Source organism: Amblyomma americanum, chromosome 4 (genome assembly GCF_052857255.1).
Source record: "Amblyomma americanum isolate KBUSLIRL-KWMA chromosome 4, ASM5285725v1, whole genome shotgun sequence".
NCBI classification, from domain to species: domain Eukaryota; kingdom Metazoa; phylum Arthropoda; class Arachnida; order Ixodida; family Ixodidae; genus Amblyomma; species Amblyomma americanum.
Genome location: NC_135500.1, coordinates 207,909,421 through 207,924,838, shown reverse-complemented (window position 1 = coordinate 207,924,838; position 15,418 = coordinate 207,909,421). Strand labels below are relative to the sequence as shown.

General features: G+C 50.5%; 1 protein-coding gene across 2 annotated transcripts in view; it reads left to right on the top strand.

Annotated features, from left to right (window-relative positions):
- LOC144129192 (cysteine and glycine-rich protein 1-like) overlaps positions 1 to 15,418 on the top strand; it is a 66,796-nt gene that overhangs the window by 43,402 nt on the left and 7,976 nt on the right. For both annotated transcript variants that reach the window (XM_077663172.1, XM_077663170.1), the window contains exons 2-3: positions 5,612 to 5,775; positions 11,614 to 11,791. In XM_077663172.1, the coding sequence (XP_077519298.1) occupies positions 5,679 to 5,775; positions 11,614 to 11,791 (275 nt within the window). In that variant the 5' untranslated portion in view covers positions 5,612 to 5,678. The remainder of the gene's footprint in view (positions 1 to 5,611; positions 5,776 to 11,613; positions 11,792 to 15,418) is intronic.

Genomic DNA, 15,418 nt, shown 5'->3' with positions numbered 1-15,418 from the left:
AAGTCACCGATCAAAAGCGTCGACGGTGTAGGTTTTTCTGGCTTCGTGCTTTTTTTAATCAAATCAGCAGGTGTCCTTGTTAGGAACCACTTGAATTACATTCTCTCGCTTGTGCCGACTACTCCAGTTTCTGTTAAGTCAGCCTGTAATGTACAGCAGCATCCCCTTTATTCGACTGCAAGACAAGAGCCATGACGTCAGCACCTGCAACGAACAAGAACACGAAGCAGTCTTGCTTGGGGCCATCCGCGCTGGGACGAATTTATTGCGTGTTTGTTGGACTGAGCTTTTTTGTTTGCGGCATCAAACAAAGCTACCGCGGGTAAACCTGAGTTAGGTGCTTTGCGCGCTCCCGGGAGTTTGAGCCTACCGGTAGGCAGTCGGGTGCTACGCCAGCGGGGCAAGGGGGAGGGACAGTGGCGTGCTGTGACAGTAACACTCCTTCCGGGAAGACCAGAGCGGTGCGTCTTCCTCTAGGCTCGGGCTGAACGGACATTACGACGCAGGATCGGAAGCTAAGAGGGAACTGTGGCATCCGGTTGTCCAAACAGGGGAAACCGAACACCAAGCGTCATTGCATGAACACTGCGGTGATGAGCTGCAACTCCGCTACGGAAGCGGCACTCGTCCGAGTAAGGCGTGACAACTGCAAAAAGTCTCGACCTAAAAATTTTGACCTTACTGAATGACGACCTCACTCAAAACTCACGCGTGAGGTTGAGGTCTGATTTGCTGACCTCACTCACGAAGTTTCGAGCCGTCGCCGACCTCAACCTCACCTCGCGACGTGAGGTTGAGGTCATTTTGAGGCTGAGGTCGACCTCATGTGGTCGAAACCTCATGAGGTTGCCCAGCTCTGGCATTGACGTCGCACAGTATACACGGGTCTATAGCATTTCGCCTCCATCGAAATTGGACCGCCGCGGCCGGGATCGAACCCGCATCTTTCGGGTCAGCAGCCGAGCGCCGTAACCACTGAGCCACCGCAGCGGCTGACTCTTCAGAAGGAAGCGTTTGCAAAATGCCGAAGATAACTTCGAAAAGTAACTGCAGGTGAAATCACTAATTTATGTACTGTAAGTACATAATGTACTAATTTATGTACTCTTGCTTGGGCAAAGTTGGTTCATACTTGAGGACGGGATGAAAACAGCGCGACGAACGAGGATAAAAATATAACACACAGGACAGCACACTGGAAGTGCAGTTTGTCTACGGCGTTTAGGAACCATCTTAGGACACGGCGGGCGCGTATGTAAGATACTCAAGTCCGAGTGGAGCTGGTTTTGTCCTGTGAGTTCTGTTTTTGTCCTCGTTCGTTGGTTATACTGTTGAACCTCGTTATAACGAAGTTGGAGGCGCCGTTCGTTATAGCCCGTGTTGACTGAGTTTCCAGTGGGAATCGTCGTTTCTTTGTTATATTCAATATTTCGTTATAATGAGGTTCGACTGAGTATCCTCGGGCGCATATGCGGGCTGGAGCGATAGCGAACCTGAAAGATTGAGACCCATGCAAATTTGGCAGGGGAAATTCGGTCGCAACGTATCCGCTTCGCCGTGAAATCTCCGGGCAATTAAGCACTGATTACTCGGTCATCCGCGGTAGCTGTGTCCGCAGTGTGCGCAGCAAGGCAGCTGAAAACGACCAGGCGCTGACATTTCCTAAGCGTAGTGTACTGCAATGCGGAACCCTCGCACTGCATACTGCACGCTTTTCTCTTAATAAAACACGTTGCGCGACTTGTTGGCGATGCATTTTTCTTTCCTTGAAATTAAAGAACGCTACATACATAGACGAATACACAGAACGACATGACAGGACGGGCTATGGCTCCACCTATGTTTACTAAAAAACATAATAAACATAAAACAGAATAATTAAATAAAACAGAACAGAAAACAGAATAAACATAGTTGGAGTCAGCGCCCGGTCCTGTCGTGCTTTTCTCTCGTGGCATTGCAGTGGCGTAGCTTTCGGGTCCCCGAATGGCAAGCAGGTTCCGCCACCGCCTGCATGCTAGTGTGCAGGCTGCTGCGCCCGCTAGTATCCGTACCACGTGAGTGGCTTATACGAGACAGCGTTGCATTAAATTTATTCCCAAGCACACGCATCCCGTAAACTTCTGCTGCCGTCTGTATATATATACGCGACTCTGGGACGTGAGAACCTTATACGCTATATACTCACGTGTCGAGAAGCTCCCGAGCACCCTTGGGAAGGCGCTTACAATTACGTTATCCATTTTCTCCCTTCGGAGCGCCCACTCCGGCTCGAAACATCACGCTGTCTTCGCGCGCTTGTACATGAACGCCTTTGTAATTACGGCGTCCCACTTCTACCACGGCGGCGTGTGAGCAGCCCACGGGCCGCCTTCCCTGCTCTGCCCGGCCTCCCTGCGGTTTCAATTTAACGCGCGCGGTATGATCTTCACAAGGAGATCCTTGGGCTTGCTCAACAACGGCGCGGTGTGCGACGCCTCTCCGGCCATCCAAGGGCGCCACTTTGTTTCTTCTTCCTCGCCTCGCGATGTGGGAGTTTCGAGGCACAAAAGAGCACGCCGGCACCAGCAGTAGCGAGCGAATGTGCAAGTACAGGGTGTACATTTAACCTACATCACAGGCCCGCCATTCTGTGGTGCTGTCGCCGTTGGGCAGTGGACCCACAGTGCGAGCGACCACGGCGCCGGACCTGGTTAGCGTGCAGTGCACCATCGTCCGGAACGCTAGCCGTTCCTTCAAGAAAAAGCAAAGGATTGAAAGCAGCGAGAGCTTCCTGAACGTCCTGTAAAGTGCGCTTCAATGAGTGCACATGGCCGGAGAAAATATTCGGCAACGGAGCTTTTGCCCCGCCGCGGCGGCTTAGTGGTTAGGGCGCTCGACTACTGATCCGGAGTTCCCGGGTTCGAACCCGACCGCGGCGGCTGCGTTTTTATGGAGGAAAAACGCTAAGGCGCCCGTGTGCTGTGCGATGTCAGTGCACGTTAAAGATCCCCAGGTGGTCGAAATTATTCCGGAGCCCTCCACTACGGCACCTCTTCTTCCTTTCTTCTTTCACTCCCTCCTTTATCCCTTCCCTTACGGCGCGGTTCAGGTGTCCAACGATATATGAGACAGATACTGCGCCATTTCCTTTCCCCCAAAACCAATTATTATTATTAACGGAGCTTTACAACGGGGCCAGCACTGGCGCCCTCTGCACCACGGAGTGACGCTCAAACAAGGCTGGTGACGTGACACGAGTGCCCACTGCATAGTTCTTGCTGTGTGATGCGTTGCCGGCCGGGCGACGTTACTAATGCTACGGCATTAAAAGCCTTGTCGGTGGGAAAAAAAAAGTGTCGGTTATGAAATTTGCCCATTGGCTGGAGCGAAGTGACGTCGTCTGACCGGAGTTGACGTCACTTTTGGTGAGCATCAAGGTTTTAATGCAATCGCATTGTCAACGCATGCGGTAATTTAACATCCATGTGATTTTTTTTTAAAATCTTTTTAAACGCCCAAGCTTGCGGACGTGTAGTGGCGTCGGTGCAGGCAGGATATAGTTTTACTTTCTAATTTTTCCGCCCTCCTAATGTATTGCTGGTGGCGTCACGAACCGTTCGGGTTCTCAGAACACTGATTACACATACACGCATATGCGTGGAATGGAGAGGCCTCGCTGAGTAACTCGTGCTGTGATGTATTCGCGTGGCGCGCTCGTCTGCAGTTCTACCAACGCCATTCGGCGTGTGAAAACGGCGGAAGCCTCGGCCGCTGGCTTCCGCGTGACTGCGTGGGTGACACTTGCGCCGCGCGCTTTCCCTATTGTGCGTAGGCAGATAGCGTCTCGCTTGCGAAACCTACCACGGAAATCTGAGACCTGAGGTGATAACCGAGCTCCTTTGCGGACCGATATGCGTGCAGAGAAGATGCCGAAGCGAGCAGTGGCGCGGGACGGAGCTCTTTCTTGCGCTGGGCCCGCCGGCCGTAAGAGAGAAAGCACTTTAGTCAGCGACTCTGTGTTATAGTCGCCATGAAGAGATTCCTATCGCGTTGGTGTGTTGGCAGACGTCCGGAAGCGCGTGGTAATGACCTTCGGCTTAGTGAACCGAGAGAAAAAAAAGATACAGGTACGCACGCGAAACGCTGGATGCAACTGCGCAGAAATAAGTTCCCGAGTTCCCATGGAAGCCGACGTGTTCTGTCGAGGCCTGTCTTCTTCCCTTTCTTCTACGTTCTCCTCTCTATCTTTTTCTTCCGAGCTCGCCCGTTGTTGTGAATCTGCAGCCGTAGCGAGGACGAGCTGAAATGTGTGCTGAAGAAGAGAATCGCACACTTGTGTAAAAAAAACAACAAAAAACGAATGATGGTTCGGCAGCTCCATCGTGTTGCTTATTTGTGTTGCTGAACGGCGTACAGAACCGCGCAGACGGCCATCTTCAGTCTGGAGAAACGAGACAGTGGGTCGACTTTTGCTGAATGTCGGAGTATACTGAGTGCGTGTCACAAGATTATTTCTTTATTTTTTCAAGTTACCCCTAAAGAGGTGGAAGGGGTACATCTTCATTAATATCAGAAACATCCTTTAACAGTCGTTAATATTGATGTGGAAGGTGCGTACGTATTGTTTCACAGGTACAACTGCATCAGTAAGCCTTTTCGTTGATTCACGGCGTTGCTGTAGGAGTGCTGTCACAGGAAGCTCATTGACGACCACTCCGGGTCATCTAATGGGCCACCTTCGTATATCAGTGACATCCATTTTAGCACAGGCGTGTTCAGCGGCGTGCCAACGCGAATGTGTCATTTGTTTAAGCTTGTGCCTGTTCCTTGCCACAGTGCTTCGGGACCTGTCGTCCGTGCGTCATTCCGTCAGTCCTTGTATCTTGGCTCGTGTAGTCCAGCTCTGCGCCCTGCGGTGGGGTGAGTCCTCTTGTGAGAGATGGACGCTTTATTGTTACCTGCAGGCACTCCTTTCACTCCTTCGTCCCGAAGGAGGGCGAGAGGCCTGCGAGTCACTTTATTCGGAGTCGACGGCGCTCTCGCCATTTTCTGTATTTTTTTTCCAATTCACCGAAACTATAAACAACAGAGAGGATATGCGCTCATACCAGGAAATCACACTATACTACAGACTAAATCGACAGATTTATCCGCTAGCGTACAGAAAGCTCCAGTAAGAAACAGGAGGTTATGTGGAGAAAATTACAGACCTGGTTTTTTTCCCAACCCAGTACTCCACAGCAAGTGGCACCCTGAAGTCTCCAGATCACGGTGCAAATTTTGCGACGCGGCAGCAACTTTAGTCCACTTGGTGTGGACATGTCCGACTAGGTACGATAGCTCGCGCACTCTAGAATCCCGGGAGGCTTTGCTCAGCAGCCCAGACCCAAACGTCCAGCATGACATCATCGGTCAAGCCCTTGCTGCTGCTATGTCCCAAGGGATTCCGGCCGATGGCTATAGGGACGACGGGGGAGGTGGACTTCTCTCCTTGAGTTCATTGACTGGTGTTTCATTAAAGTTGTTTCTCTCTCTCGTTATTGCTGAGCTTGTCGCGTCTCACGGCCGTCGTGGACCACGCTGGCTCAAAACTTCCGCGGCTCACAGCAGTTGTAACCCTTGCGCGCAGGCCGGCCTGAGCAGCAGCTGCGGAGCCTTTCCTCGAGCCCTCCCCGAGTCCGTACAGAGCGGCCACCATGCCCGGCATCTGCCCGCGGTGCAACACGACCGTCTTCTTCAACGAGGAGAAGATCGCCATCGGGAAGCACTGGCACATCAAGTGCTTCTCCTGCGGTGAGTGCACGTCTCTCTCTCTCTCTCGGCACGCCCCGTTCGCGGAGGCGTCGCGTGTACACTGCACGAGGGCATCTGCGCGTGCTGCTCGCCGTCCGTGCATAATGACGACGCGGGTGTGTCTGGCCTTGCAAGGTTGCTTCGATCTTGCTCAGGCGGGCATCTGCGTAGGATGAGCTATTACGCATGCACTGGCGCGGCTACGGGGAAGCGGCTTGGGCTAGTTGGTATTCCGTGCGAAGCGGTGCGATTAGCTCCCCGAAGGACGGGGTCGAAACGAAAGCGTGTGTTAAATGTATTTTTATCTTATATATATGCTCGTCGCCCTTCAAACGCAGTATACTCGCGGCGTTTTGAATGGAAGTGGGTCTTCGCCGTGATGGAGGTTGGCCGGGCATTGGCCCACGCAAGGTCGCCGTGTGGCAACGGGAAGTTAATAGGACGGTAGCTGTATATATCAGCGTGCACAAGCTTCAACAAGGGGTTGGATGGAAGCCTCAGCCCTCCGACCAATGTTTCGACCAGAGGACTTCGCGGACTGTGCGCGCTGCTTAATTATGCTGCGCTGAGTAAAAATTCAGTCGATCGCAGACTCTGTATGCAGTCGGGAGCATTGTGAGAGTGAATAAACTTCTTGCATGGAATTGCTAATTTTCTGCTCATTTATGCATAAAATTTGAGTGGCTTTTTGATATTGTTACGCCAAGAGGAAACTAGTTAGAAAACAAAGTGTGCTTGTGGCACATAATTGTGGAGCAGCGAATAAACGGTCATACCCTGTTCCCTTTCATATTGTTCACGACTGTACACTCTATTGGAACAGTCTCGAGAAGCACGCTGGCGCGTGCCTCGCGCTTGTATATTTTTGTATCGCAAGCTTGAAAACTGTCTTCGCAATGCATGAGCGCGTTAGATAATTTTTCACAGACGCTGTTTTGTCCGTTGTGCCTGTGGCGGTGCGCTCAGGGCACTTTTATTTTTATTTGTTTTTAGGAGCCCAACTTCATTTATGTATAACGCAGAGGTGCAAACTGCCGCGCCGATTGCGCCAATCTGCGCCAAAATCGCGCCGCATGCTGCCGCAAATTTGACATTTTGCTCACTTGAGCAAATTTGACATTTTGCTCACTTTTGCTCTACGCCTGCGCCAAATTGTAATTGAAAACTTTGGCGAGAGTGAAAAATAATCCGGTGGTTTCACACACGTTGGGTACATGCAGTTCTTCCACGACAGTGTCAATAAAAGTATGGGTGTGGAAATGTTCAAAATTTCGATTAGTTTGTGAATAGAATCTGCTATTCGATTTGACCCCCACCGCGCGTCTTGCGTTCGAAGTGTCGGACGAATATCCGAAAATCACGGGATCATCCTGTTCCCCTAGACTCGCTATCAAAAGCCGATGCGTTTATAAAGAGCGCTCGCTATATGTATGTGCACGATTTCGCGCTTGTCACATAAATGAACCTGCGCTCTCCTCGTGTGGTCGGTATGAGAAATTATTTGACGTATATGGAGCCGCCGTGGCTGTAGCTCCACTTGGTGCGTCAATGCGTCGTGCCACCAGGTAGTTGACAGCTGTTGTCGAAACGGCACGCACGCACGCCGGCGGTGTGTTCGCGGTGGTCACTTTCACCCTGCACAATTTCCGTCTCCTAGAATCGTCTTTTAGGACACACGGAATAAGACAGTGCTGGACTGGAACAAAAGCCTCGATCGCAGCCAAACCCGCGCTGGTGCGTCTCGATATCGCTGTCCGCGCGCACTTACGCAGTATAGTTTCGTTTTCGCCGCTCGATATCTGCCCGCGTGCTTACGCAGTATAGTTTCGTTTTCGCGCGCTCGCCTCACACGCGCCGATGGAACCGTGTCTGAAAGTCGAGCTGTCTGACGCAGTTGTGAAAGTCCGCTTCGAGCGCCTTCGGATGTGACTGCCACTGCTGTGAACGATTTAGGGTATCACGACTATTTTCACGCGCAGTTTTTACTGACTACCAAAGGTGAAGGCTGCAATCAGTCGAGCGTCGTTGATGTGCTGAGAAGAAAATATTAGTGCCGCAGTCTCTGCGCTCATTATCGTTCGGATACGAACACATGAGCTCATCTGCGTGCAGCGGAACCGATTCGCGAGCCCTTTATAAGCTTGCTCCGCCTAGTCGAGAAAACCGTGTTTGGGCGTGATTCCTCTGCCAGCGCTGCTCTCCAGGCGTTGCGAGGGAATGTAGAAGCTTGCACGGGGCCGTTCGCACTGACCCTTCTAGGTCGTTCTGCGAGCAGTCTCGTCCCTTTTCGCCAGCAATGTACCACATCGTGCCCCTTCCATATGTAGTGATCTGATGTCAGTCAGTCGGTGGCAATGTCCAAGCTATAAAATCGTGGGAAAAAAAGGCAAGAAATTGTACCTGGAGGCTTTTGTTCCAGTAATGTCATTCTTGCGTTTTCCGTGGATTTTTTTCATATAGATCATTATCTTTCACTCATTAAAGCCATTGTTTGAACCCGACCACGGCGGCTGCGTTTTTATGGAGGCAAAACGCTAATGTGCCCGTGTGCTGTGCGATGTCAGTGCACGTTTAAGGTCCCCAGGTGGTTGAAATTATTTCGGAGCCCTCCACTACGACACCTCTTCCTTCCTTCTTTCACTCCCTCCTTTATCCCTTCCCTTACGGCGCGGTTCAGGTGTCCAACGATATATGAGACAGATACTGCTCCATTTACTTTCCCCCAAAACCAATTATCATTATTAACCCTTTTTTTTTCTGCCACAAAAGGTGCTATAAGAGAGCTATTGTCGAGTATGTACTTCAGAGACGGTGCTTGCCACGTCGGCGGTATATGTTTGCTGCTGGGAGGAGGAGGATGAGGAGGAGGATAACATTTCTTAACGCGCTGCTGCTGCAGGGAAAAATCAACGGCCTGCTCCCGCTTCTCTACCTGTAAGAAAACCATTGAAAACGGTCACACACAGTCGATTCTTTTAATCGCCTATGTGGTGTCGCTACGCTGCGCTGTGTTCCGAGCGAACCAGACCTGGTGTTCTATGCTCGCCTCATTGACCGACTGGCTGACATCGAAATGTAGGTAGATTTTTCCGAGCATTTCACGAACGTTGTCCGCGTACGTAAAAAGATGTGAAAGGTCTTGGCGGGCGTCCAGTTCAAGGTGTCTTGGAAATTTCTGTGTACTCTCCGTATATAGGCTGTCGATAGTCTGTTCCTAGGAATAGGCTGTTTGTAGGTTGCCCACGGGCTCTTCGTGGGCTGTCGATAGGCTTTCCATAGGATCTCCATTGGCTCATCATAGGCTGTTTCTACGCTGGATTCCTAGGAACGCCTCCTCCAAGACAAAGGAGCACGTCAAGGCATGATGGAGTGGGCCATGGAGGTCGTCTCAAAAACAGGACTACCTTGTGACCAGTTCAGGCTTAGCTGAGCAGACATCCTCTTTTCTGTTAAATAAGAGTTGTATATCTATCTATGTAGACTGTCTAGAGAATTTTTTGTTAACGCGCGTGACTGCGATTGCTTTGAAACACGACACTCCTTACTGCAGAACGAAGGCAGCGTGTCGAGTTGGATCTCGTCTTTTGTGCGTTTCGACCCGCCGCGGTGGCTCAGTGGTTAGGGCGCTCGACTACTGATCCGGAGTTCCCGGGTTCGAACCTCTCTCTTCCTTTCTTCTTTCACTCCCTCCCTTATCCCTTCCCTTACGGCGCGGTTCAGGTGTCCAATGATATATGAGACAGATACTGCGCCATTTTCCTTTCCACAAAAACCAATTATTATTATTATTATTTGTGCGTCCATGCTAGATGTATCACTGCAAGCTTGTTAAGTCTCCTTGCCCCTTCCCTGCTGCTATATAGTGTCTGCATCGCTTCACTGAGCCCGCACGAATAACGCGTTTCCTCGAAGACGCACCGATGTGTATATAGCACATATGGGTGTGTGTACAGATGCGAGGAGCGCACACGTCGCAGCTGCGATATTCGTGTAATTTCTCCATGAGCGAACGGACGCCTCGAGTAAATTGAGCTGGCGCGTGTTCCTTCATACGTACACGTCTTCCCGCGCGCGTTAGGTTTTGTCGCGAGTTTTGAGGAGCGGGAGCAAAAAAAAAAAAAACGAATTAGCTATAGCTCTTTCGAGGCCCACTCGAGTGAGCTCTCGCGCGCTCCGATTCCAGCCGCCTGGTGACGATGTGTGCCTTGCGCCGTGAGGCGGAACATTTGTGAACCGCGCGTTTAGCGCGCGATGCCGGCCGCGGAAATGAATACACGTGGCTGTGTGTAAGCTTGGCCTAGTTAGGGATACGGGCATGTATATGCTCGCTTGAAAGGAAAAAAAAAAAGAGAGGTGACTGGTTTCGTGGTAGCGATTCGCAGCTGTGACCTTGATGCTGCTGCTGTTTATTTTTGTTCCGTTTCTTTGCACTGTATTTCGCCCGTTTCGGGCTGGAAAACATGCAGCTTGCACGCGTTGTTTTTCTCACGTGACCTGTCGAGCAGGCGCTGGCTTTCAATTTATTATGCTGGCGCACTGCTCAAAAACAAAACGAAAAAAGATGCGCTTCCATATTCCTTGAACGTTTATCTGGAATATAAAATGTTTCTTTCATGTACGCAGCAGTTGCATCGTCAGTATACGGAGGCCGTACGCGTCGATATGGCACCATCTCGTCACAGTAGTATGCTGTGACGGTTCGTTGGTTGTTGCGGTAGCAAATCGAATGGTGCGTAGCGTTGGATCGGGCGATAGATCTCTTCGAAGTCAATGGGTGCTGGAATATAATGACTGAGGGAAAGTCACCCGCCGCGGTGGCTCAGTGGTTAGGGCGCTCGACTACTGATCCGGAGTTCCCGGGTTCGAACCCGACCGCGGCGGCTGCGTTTTTATGGAGGAAAAACGCTAAGGCGCCCGTGTGCTGTGCGATGTCAGTGCACGTTAAAGATCCCCAGGTGGTCGAAATTATTCAGGAGCCCTCCCCTGTGGCACCTCTTTCTTCCCTTCTTCTTTCACTCCCTCGTTTATCCCTTCCCTTACGGCGCGGTTCAGGTGTCCGCCGATATGAGACAGATACTGCGCCATTTCCTTTCTCCCAAAACCAATTATTATTATTATTATTATTATTATTATTATTATTATTATTATTATTATTATTAGGGAAAGGGGCTTGGACGCCTTCGCCGCAATTGCACTGTTACAGATTCCGCGTGGTCGGCGGGCAAGAAGGGCGATGTTTCTGAACCAGCTCTGTCCTCGATACCCCATACTTTTTAGTGAGAAAGCACTTCTAGCCCCCCCCCCCCCCCCCCCCCCCCCCCCACCCCTTACCGAGTGCTTCAGCGGTGTGGCTGTCTGAAGCCTCTGAGTAACATTAAATGTAACTGCCTCCCTGCGTCTGTGAGCGCCTCATTCGCGCTTTTAGTTAGCCTCCCTGTCTTTCCATTCATATCTCTCTCAATCGCGCTTTGAGGTACACAGTCCCCGTCAAAAGTATATACAGCCCAAGGGGTTTGCTTCTAAGCTGTTTAACGCTGCTCCCTAGAACATCTAGCGGTCCAAAGCTTGGGAGGATTGAGGACTCGAAGCCATTCCCGTTTCGAGAGATTACGGTTGCTGAGGATGCATATAACGAGACACGCTGCAGGCTTCGCAGGCAAACCCCTTGCGCTGAATACTTTTGACGGCGGTTGTACGTGGCAATGGTGGTCGCCTGGAAAAAATCGTGATTTCGCACAATATTGCGTGAAGAGCAACGCTAAACCGCCAGCCATGTTTTTTTTTTTTTTTACCGCAATGCCTCACTAGACGTGCTCTCCCTTTCCCCTCGCCGCACAGCCAACGCCGACTGCCACCGTCGCCTGGACAGCAGCAACCTGACCGAGCACGAGGGCAACATCTACTGTCGCTCCTGCTACGGCAAGCTGTTCGGCCCCAAGGGCTACGGCTACGGGGGAGGCGCGGGCGTCCTCTCCATGGACACCGGGGACAAGTACAAGAACGGACCGCCCACCTCGTACGTATACGCAACTGCGATGGTCTCGATGTCGTTGTGAACCATGGCAGGCGCCGATCACGGCTCTGTTTTGGACACTGGGGAGCTTATCTGTGTAAAAAAACTCGCAGGACGGTTACGACTGTGTAACGCGATGTTCCCAGCGATAGCTGTTTATGCGTTTAGTTTTGGGGATATATTCCTGGCGCATTGGTGTAGTGGTCAAGTGATGCACTCCTGCACTGGCAGGCGGCTGTTCCAAACAGAGCCACCCGCAGGCTTATGCGACCCAGGTTGATCGCGACGTAATGTCACGGTCACGCACCCACCGGTTACGCCGACGGCGACGAGAAAGTTCGGGACGGACGCCTATAACAGCTATCGCTGTAGAATGTCTCTATAACTCGCCGTAGTCAGCCGATTCCTCATGTAATGGAAATGGAAATCCGCTCGGCTCATCTGAGCACGCACTCAGCGCTTACTGTAAGCGTACGTGTGGTAGTTAGTGCTCAGGCCTGCAGAGCCTTCCTTAGAACGTCGGTTGCAGTGCACCTGTCGGCAAAGAAGGCGGCTTCTTGTGCTGCGGACCCTTGCCGACGAATTACCGAGTGAGTGATCGGCAGACACAGGCTGTACGTGCATGCATATTTAGCGCCGTTGTCGCTTCCCTGTCAGCGCCGCAGGAGGCCGGCTTTCAACCACAGCGCACTGCAGTCTTCACGGAAGATTACGACCGCAGCGTTTGCTGCCGCGGCGTGCAAGAATTGATAGCTGCCTCTGAAGGCTCGCTGTCAGACTGGAGAGGAAGCCAGAAAAACGCGGAACGAAGCGTTGGCAGCCGCTTTTACGTTGCGCGATTAAGCAAATACGCATGATAAGCCTTGCGGCGCCGTGGCGACGATCTGCGCGGTTCCGCGTTGCGTCTGATAGCGAAGTGGACTTCTGGAGCGGGCGCGCGCGCTAGGAGCCCCGACGGGGTGTTGAATAGCGCGCGTTAGCTGCTGTTGGGGGTGGTCGGCCGTTAGGGAGCCAGGGACCCGTAATATCCGGGTTCCGTTGGAACGGGACGTGCTGGGCTTGCCTTCATTGAAGGCGCTGGTGAAGTGACGACGAAAATCGTAATCTCTGCACATTTGAGGCTATCGCAAGGACCCGCTTTCGGATTGCAGTGGATTTTGAAGTTTAGTGCAGTCGTCTCGTTCGTTGTGTGTTTTTGGGAAAGTAATAGGCACTTTTGTAGCGATAGCTACATTACGGTAGCATTTCGAGCCTTCAGTGTGGCTGTGCCGCCACGCTGTCACGTGGTTGGTCACGTGACCAGCCACGTGGTGCGTAGCAGCTGCTGCCGAGGGCAGTGCGGCGCGCCGGTGAAACCGGGCTGCCACAGCTGTGCGCATGCGCCGTGTCAAGTTTGACGGAGATGAAGGAACGCCCAGCGAAACGGAGCGGCGAAAGACTGACTTTGCAATTCAACTGAGCAAGTTCCACTCGCCAGCTGTAGCTATTGCATAACCAGAGCTAAACCACCGCCAGTTTTTTTCTGAAGCCATGCGCCAATTTTCGTGTTCTGGCCATTTAAAGAATTTTGATTTTCGCAGAAAACTTCTAAAGCGACAAATAAAGTAAAAATTAACGGAAACAAGAAGCTACGCTTGACTGTTACCTTATTAATAGCGGAAACATGAAGCTACGCTTCACTGTTACCTTATTACTAGGGGTGTGCGAATATTAAAATTTTAGAACACGAATTTGAAAAAAAAAAATGCCTTCGAATATAGAATCGAGTACGTGTTCAGTATCATAAAGTGAACAGCGCTATCTGACACACAATATGTATGGTGCATAGAAGTATTCAAAAGTTTATTTTACTTGCTATAACACTGTTTTTATAAACATTTCTTCGTTATATCTACAACCGAAGCAATGCAAGAACGGAATGCGATCGATACAACTCCACTGCACGCCGCCATCTTGTTTGTTGTCATAATTCTGGGTAGTCTTGACTGGTCTTGGCTTTTCTTCTATTTCCATTTTTTTTATTGTTAGCAACTGTTTAATCTCGTTTTATTTGCGCTATCACGTGAAACAGTCAATTTTCAAGCTTTTTTTCTTTTTCGTCGAACTTTTCAAAAATTCCACTCATTTCGTGTTGCCATTTTTTTTTTACTATGACTTCACTTTGCCTACCTGTTTAGCACCGCATAGCCTAAAATGTCACTCAGGATGCGAGTGCACACTCCCCGTAAGTGCACTTAACTTGACCACTTGACAGGGCTATAACAGATGACACCACCATACCATTTGTCATAAACCTCACTATATCATTCTTTATGCAAATGGCATTTGCACTGCTCGGAAACAGCACGAACGACCCCGATAGCTTGTGCATGGCTTCCATGACTGGAGTTGCTGTGCATGATGGCTTCATGCAGGCTGATTGGGCAGCATGCGAAGCAAGTGACGCGTTGCATTCTTGTATCTTAGCAGCACTCGCCGTACTGCTTTCCTATTTCGACCAGTGCGACCTGGTTTAGCTCTACGGTACTTCCTTCTCCATCATCGTACTTCCCATCACTTTTTGGATGATGGTAATTATGGCTCCTGGCCCTTGGTAATCGGCAAATACGTTATCCTAGCCCCTTGAAAAAGGTGGCATGCTGCCGCCTTCAGTTCATAAATTTTGATAAATTCGTCAACTGATACATTTTCAATGGCCTTTTTCTGAGTGGTTGAAAGATTCATTGGAGGGACAGTGTGACGGAACAACTACAGCGTCTGGAAGGGGAAGTGTGACGGGCACAGGTGCAGGGCTCTGCAGATTTGCGGTGACATCCTTAGAAGGCGCCGCAGGCAGCAGGGGAGCTATGCTAGTACATTGTAGCTATGCAGTATACATGGAAAGCAGCCATTTGCGGATAGCGTTACATGAGTGGTGCTGTTTTGTGAACATTTGATTTTCGTTTCCAAATAAATCAGCTGAAAAACAGATGGGCAGCTGTTCTTCATGAGAGCAAGAACTTGCAAGCGAGCACTGATGTTTGGTGTGTGCATACTGACTGGAATATTGTTTACTTGTCGCTTGCCTTGCCTAGAGCTGCATGAATTAGATATAGCTGCTAGAAAAAAAACTTTCGCTATGAAATCGAGATCAATAAATCCAGCTACAGCCTTTTATTAGAGTGCGTAAAAAAATTGCTGATAGCCTAGATCTGTTAGGCCAGGATATATGTAGCGAAAGCGCGGCGACTTCTGGATCGGAAGAGTTAATATATGAAACCCGTGCAATCACTAGATGCGCCTTTATTCATGATTAAACCTTGAGCCATCGTATGGGATATGATTCCTGGACGTTGAGGAGGATCTTTATAAATACGATGTAATTTTCCTTCTTGGCCTGCACAGCATTTGGCGAAGCAGGATGGCTGTACGACACTGCGATGAAGATGTGCGGTCTGTTTGAGATTACTTCAAAGAAAACATATTTAATCTGCGTGAAGTGTACAAGGAGCTGTGTTTTGGAGATGAAGTTATTGAGTTGATGGGAGAGGTGTGTTCCTTGAAACAGTTTTGATTTTCTCGCGCGAGTGAAACACATGTCCGCTCTTGATGTTTGAGAGTGCAGCGCAGAACATATGTTTGTGATCTGTT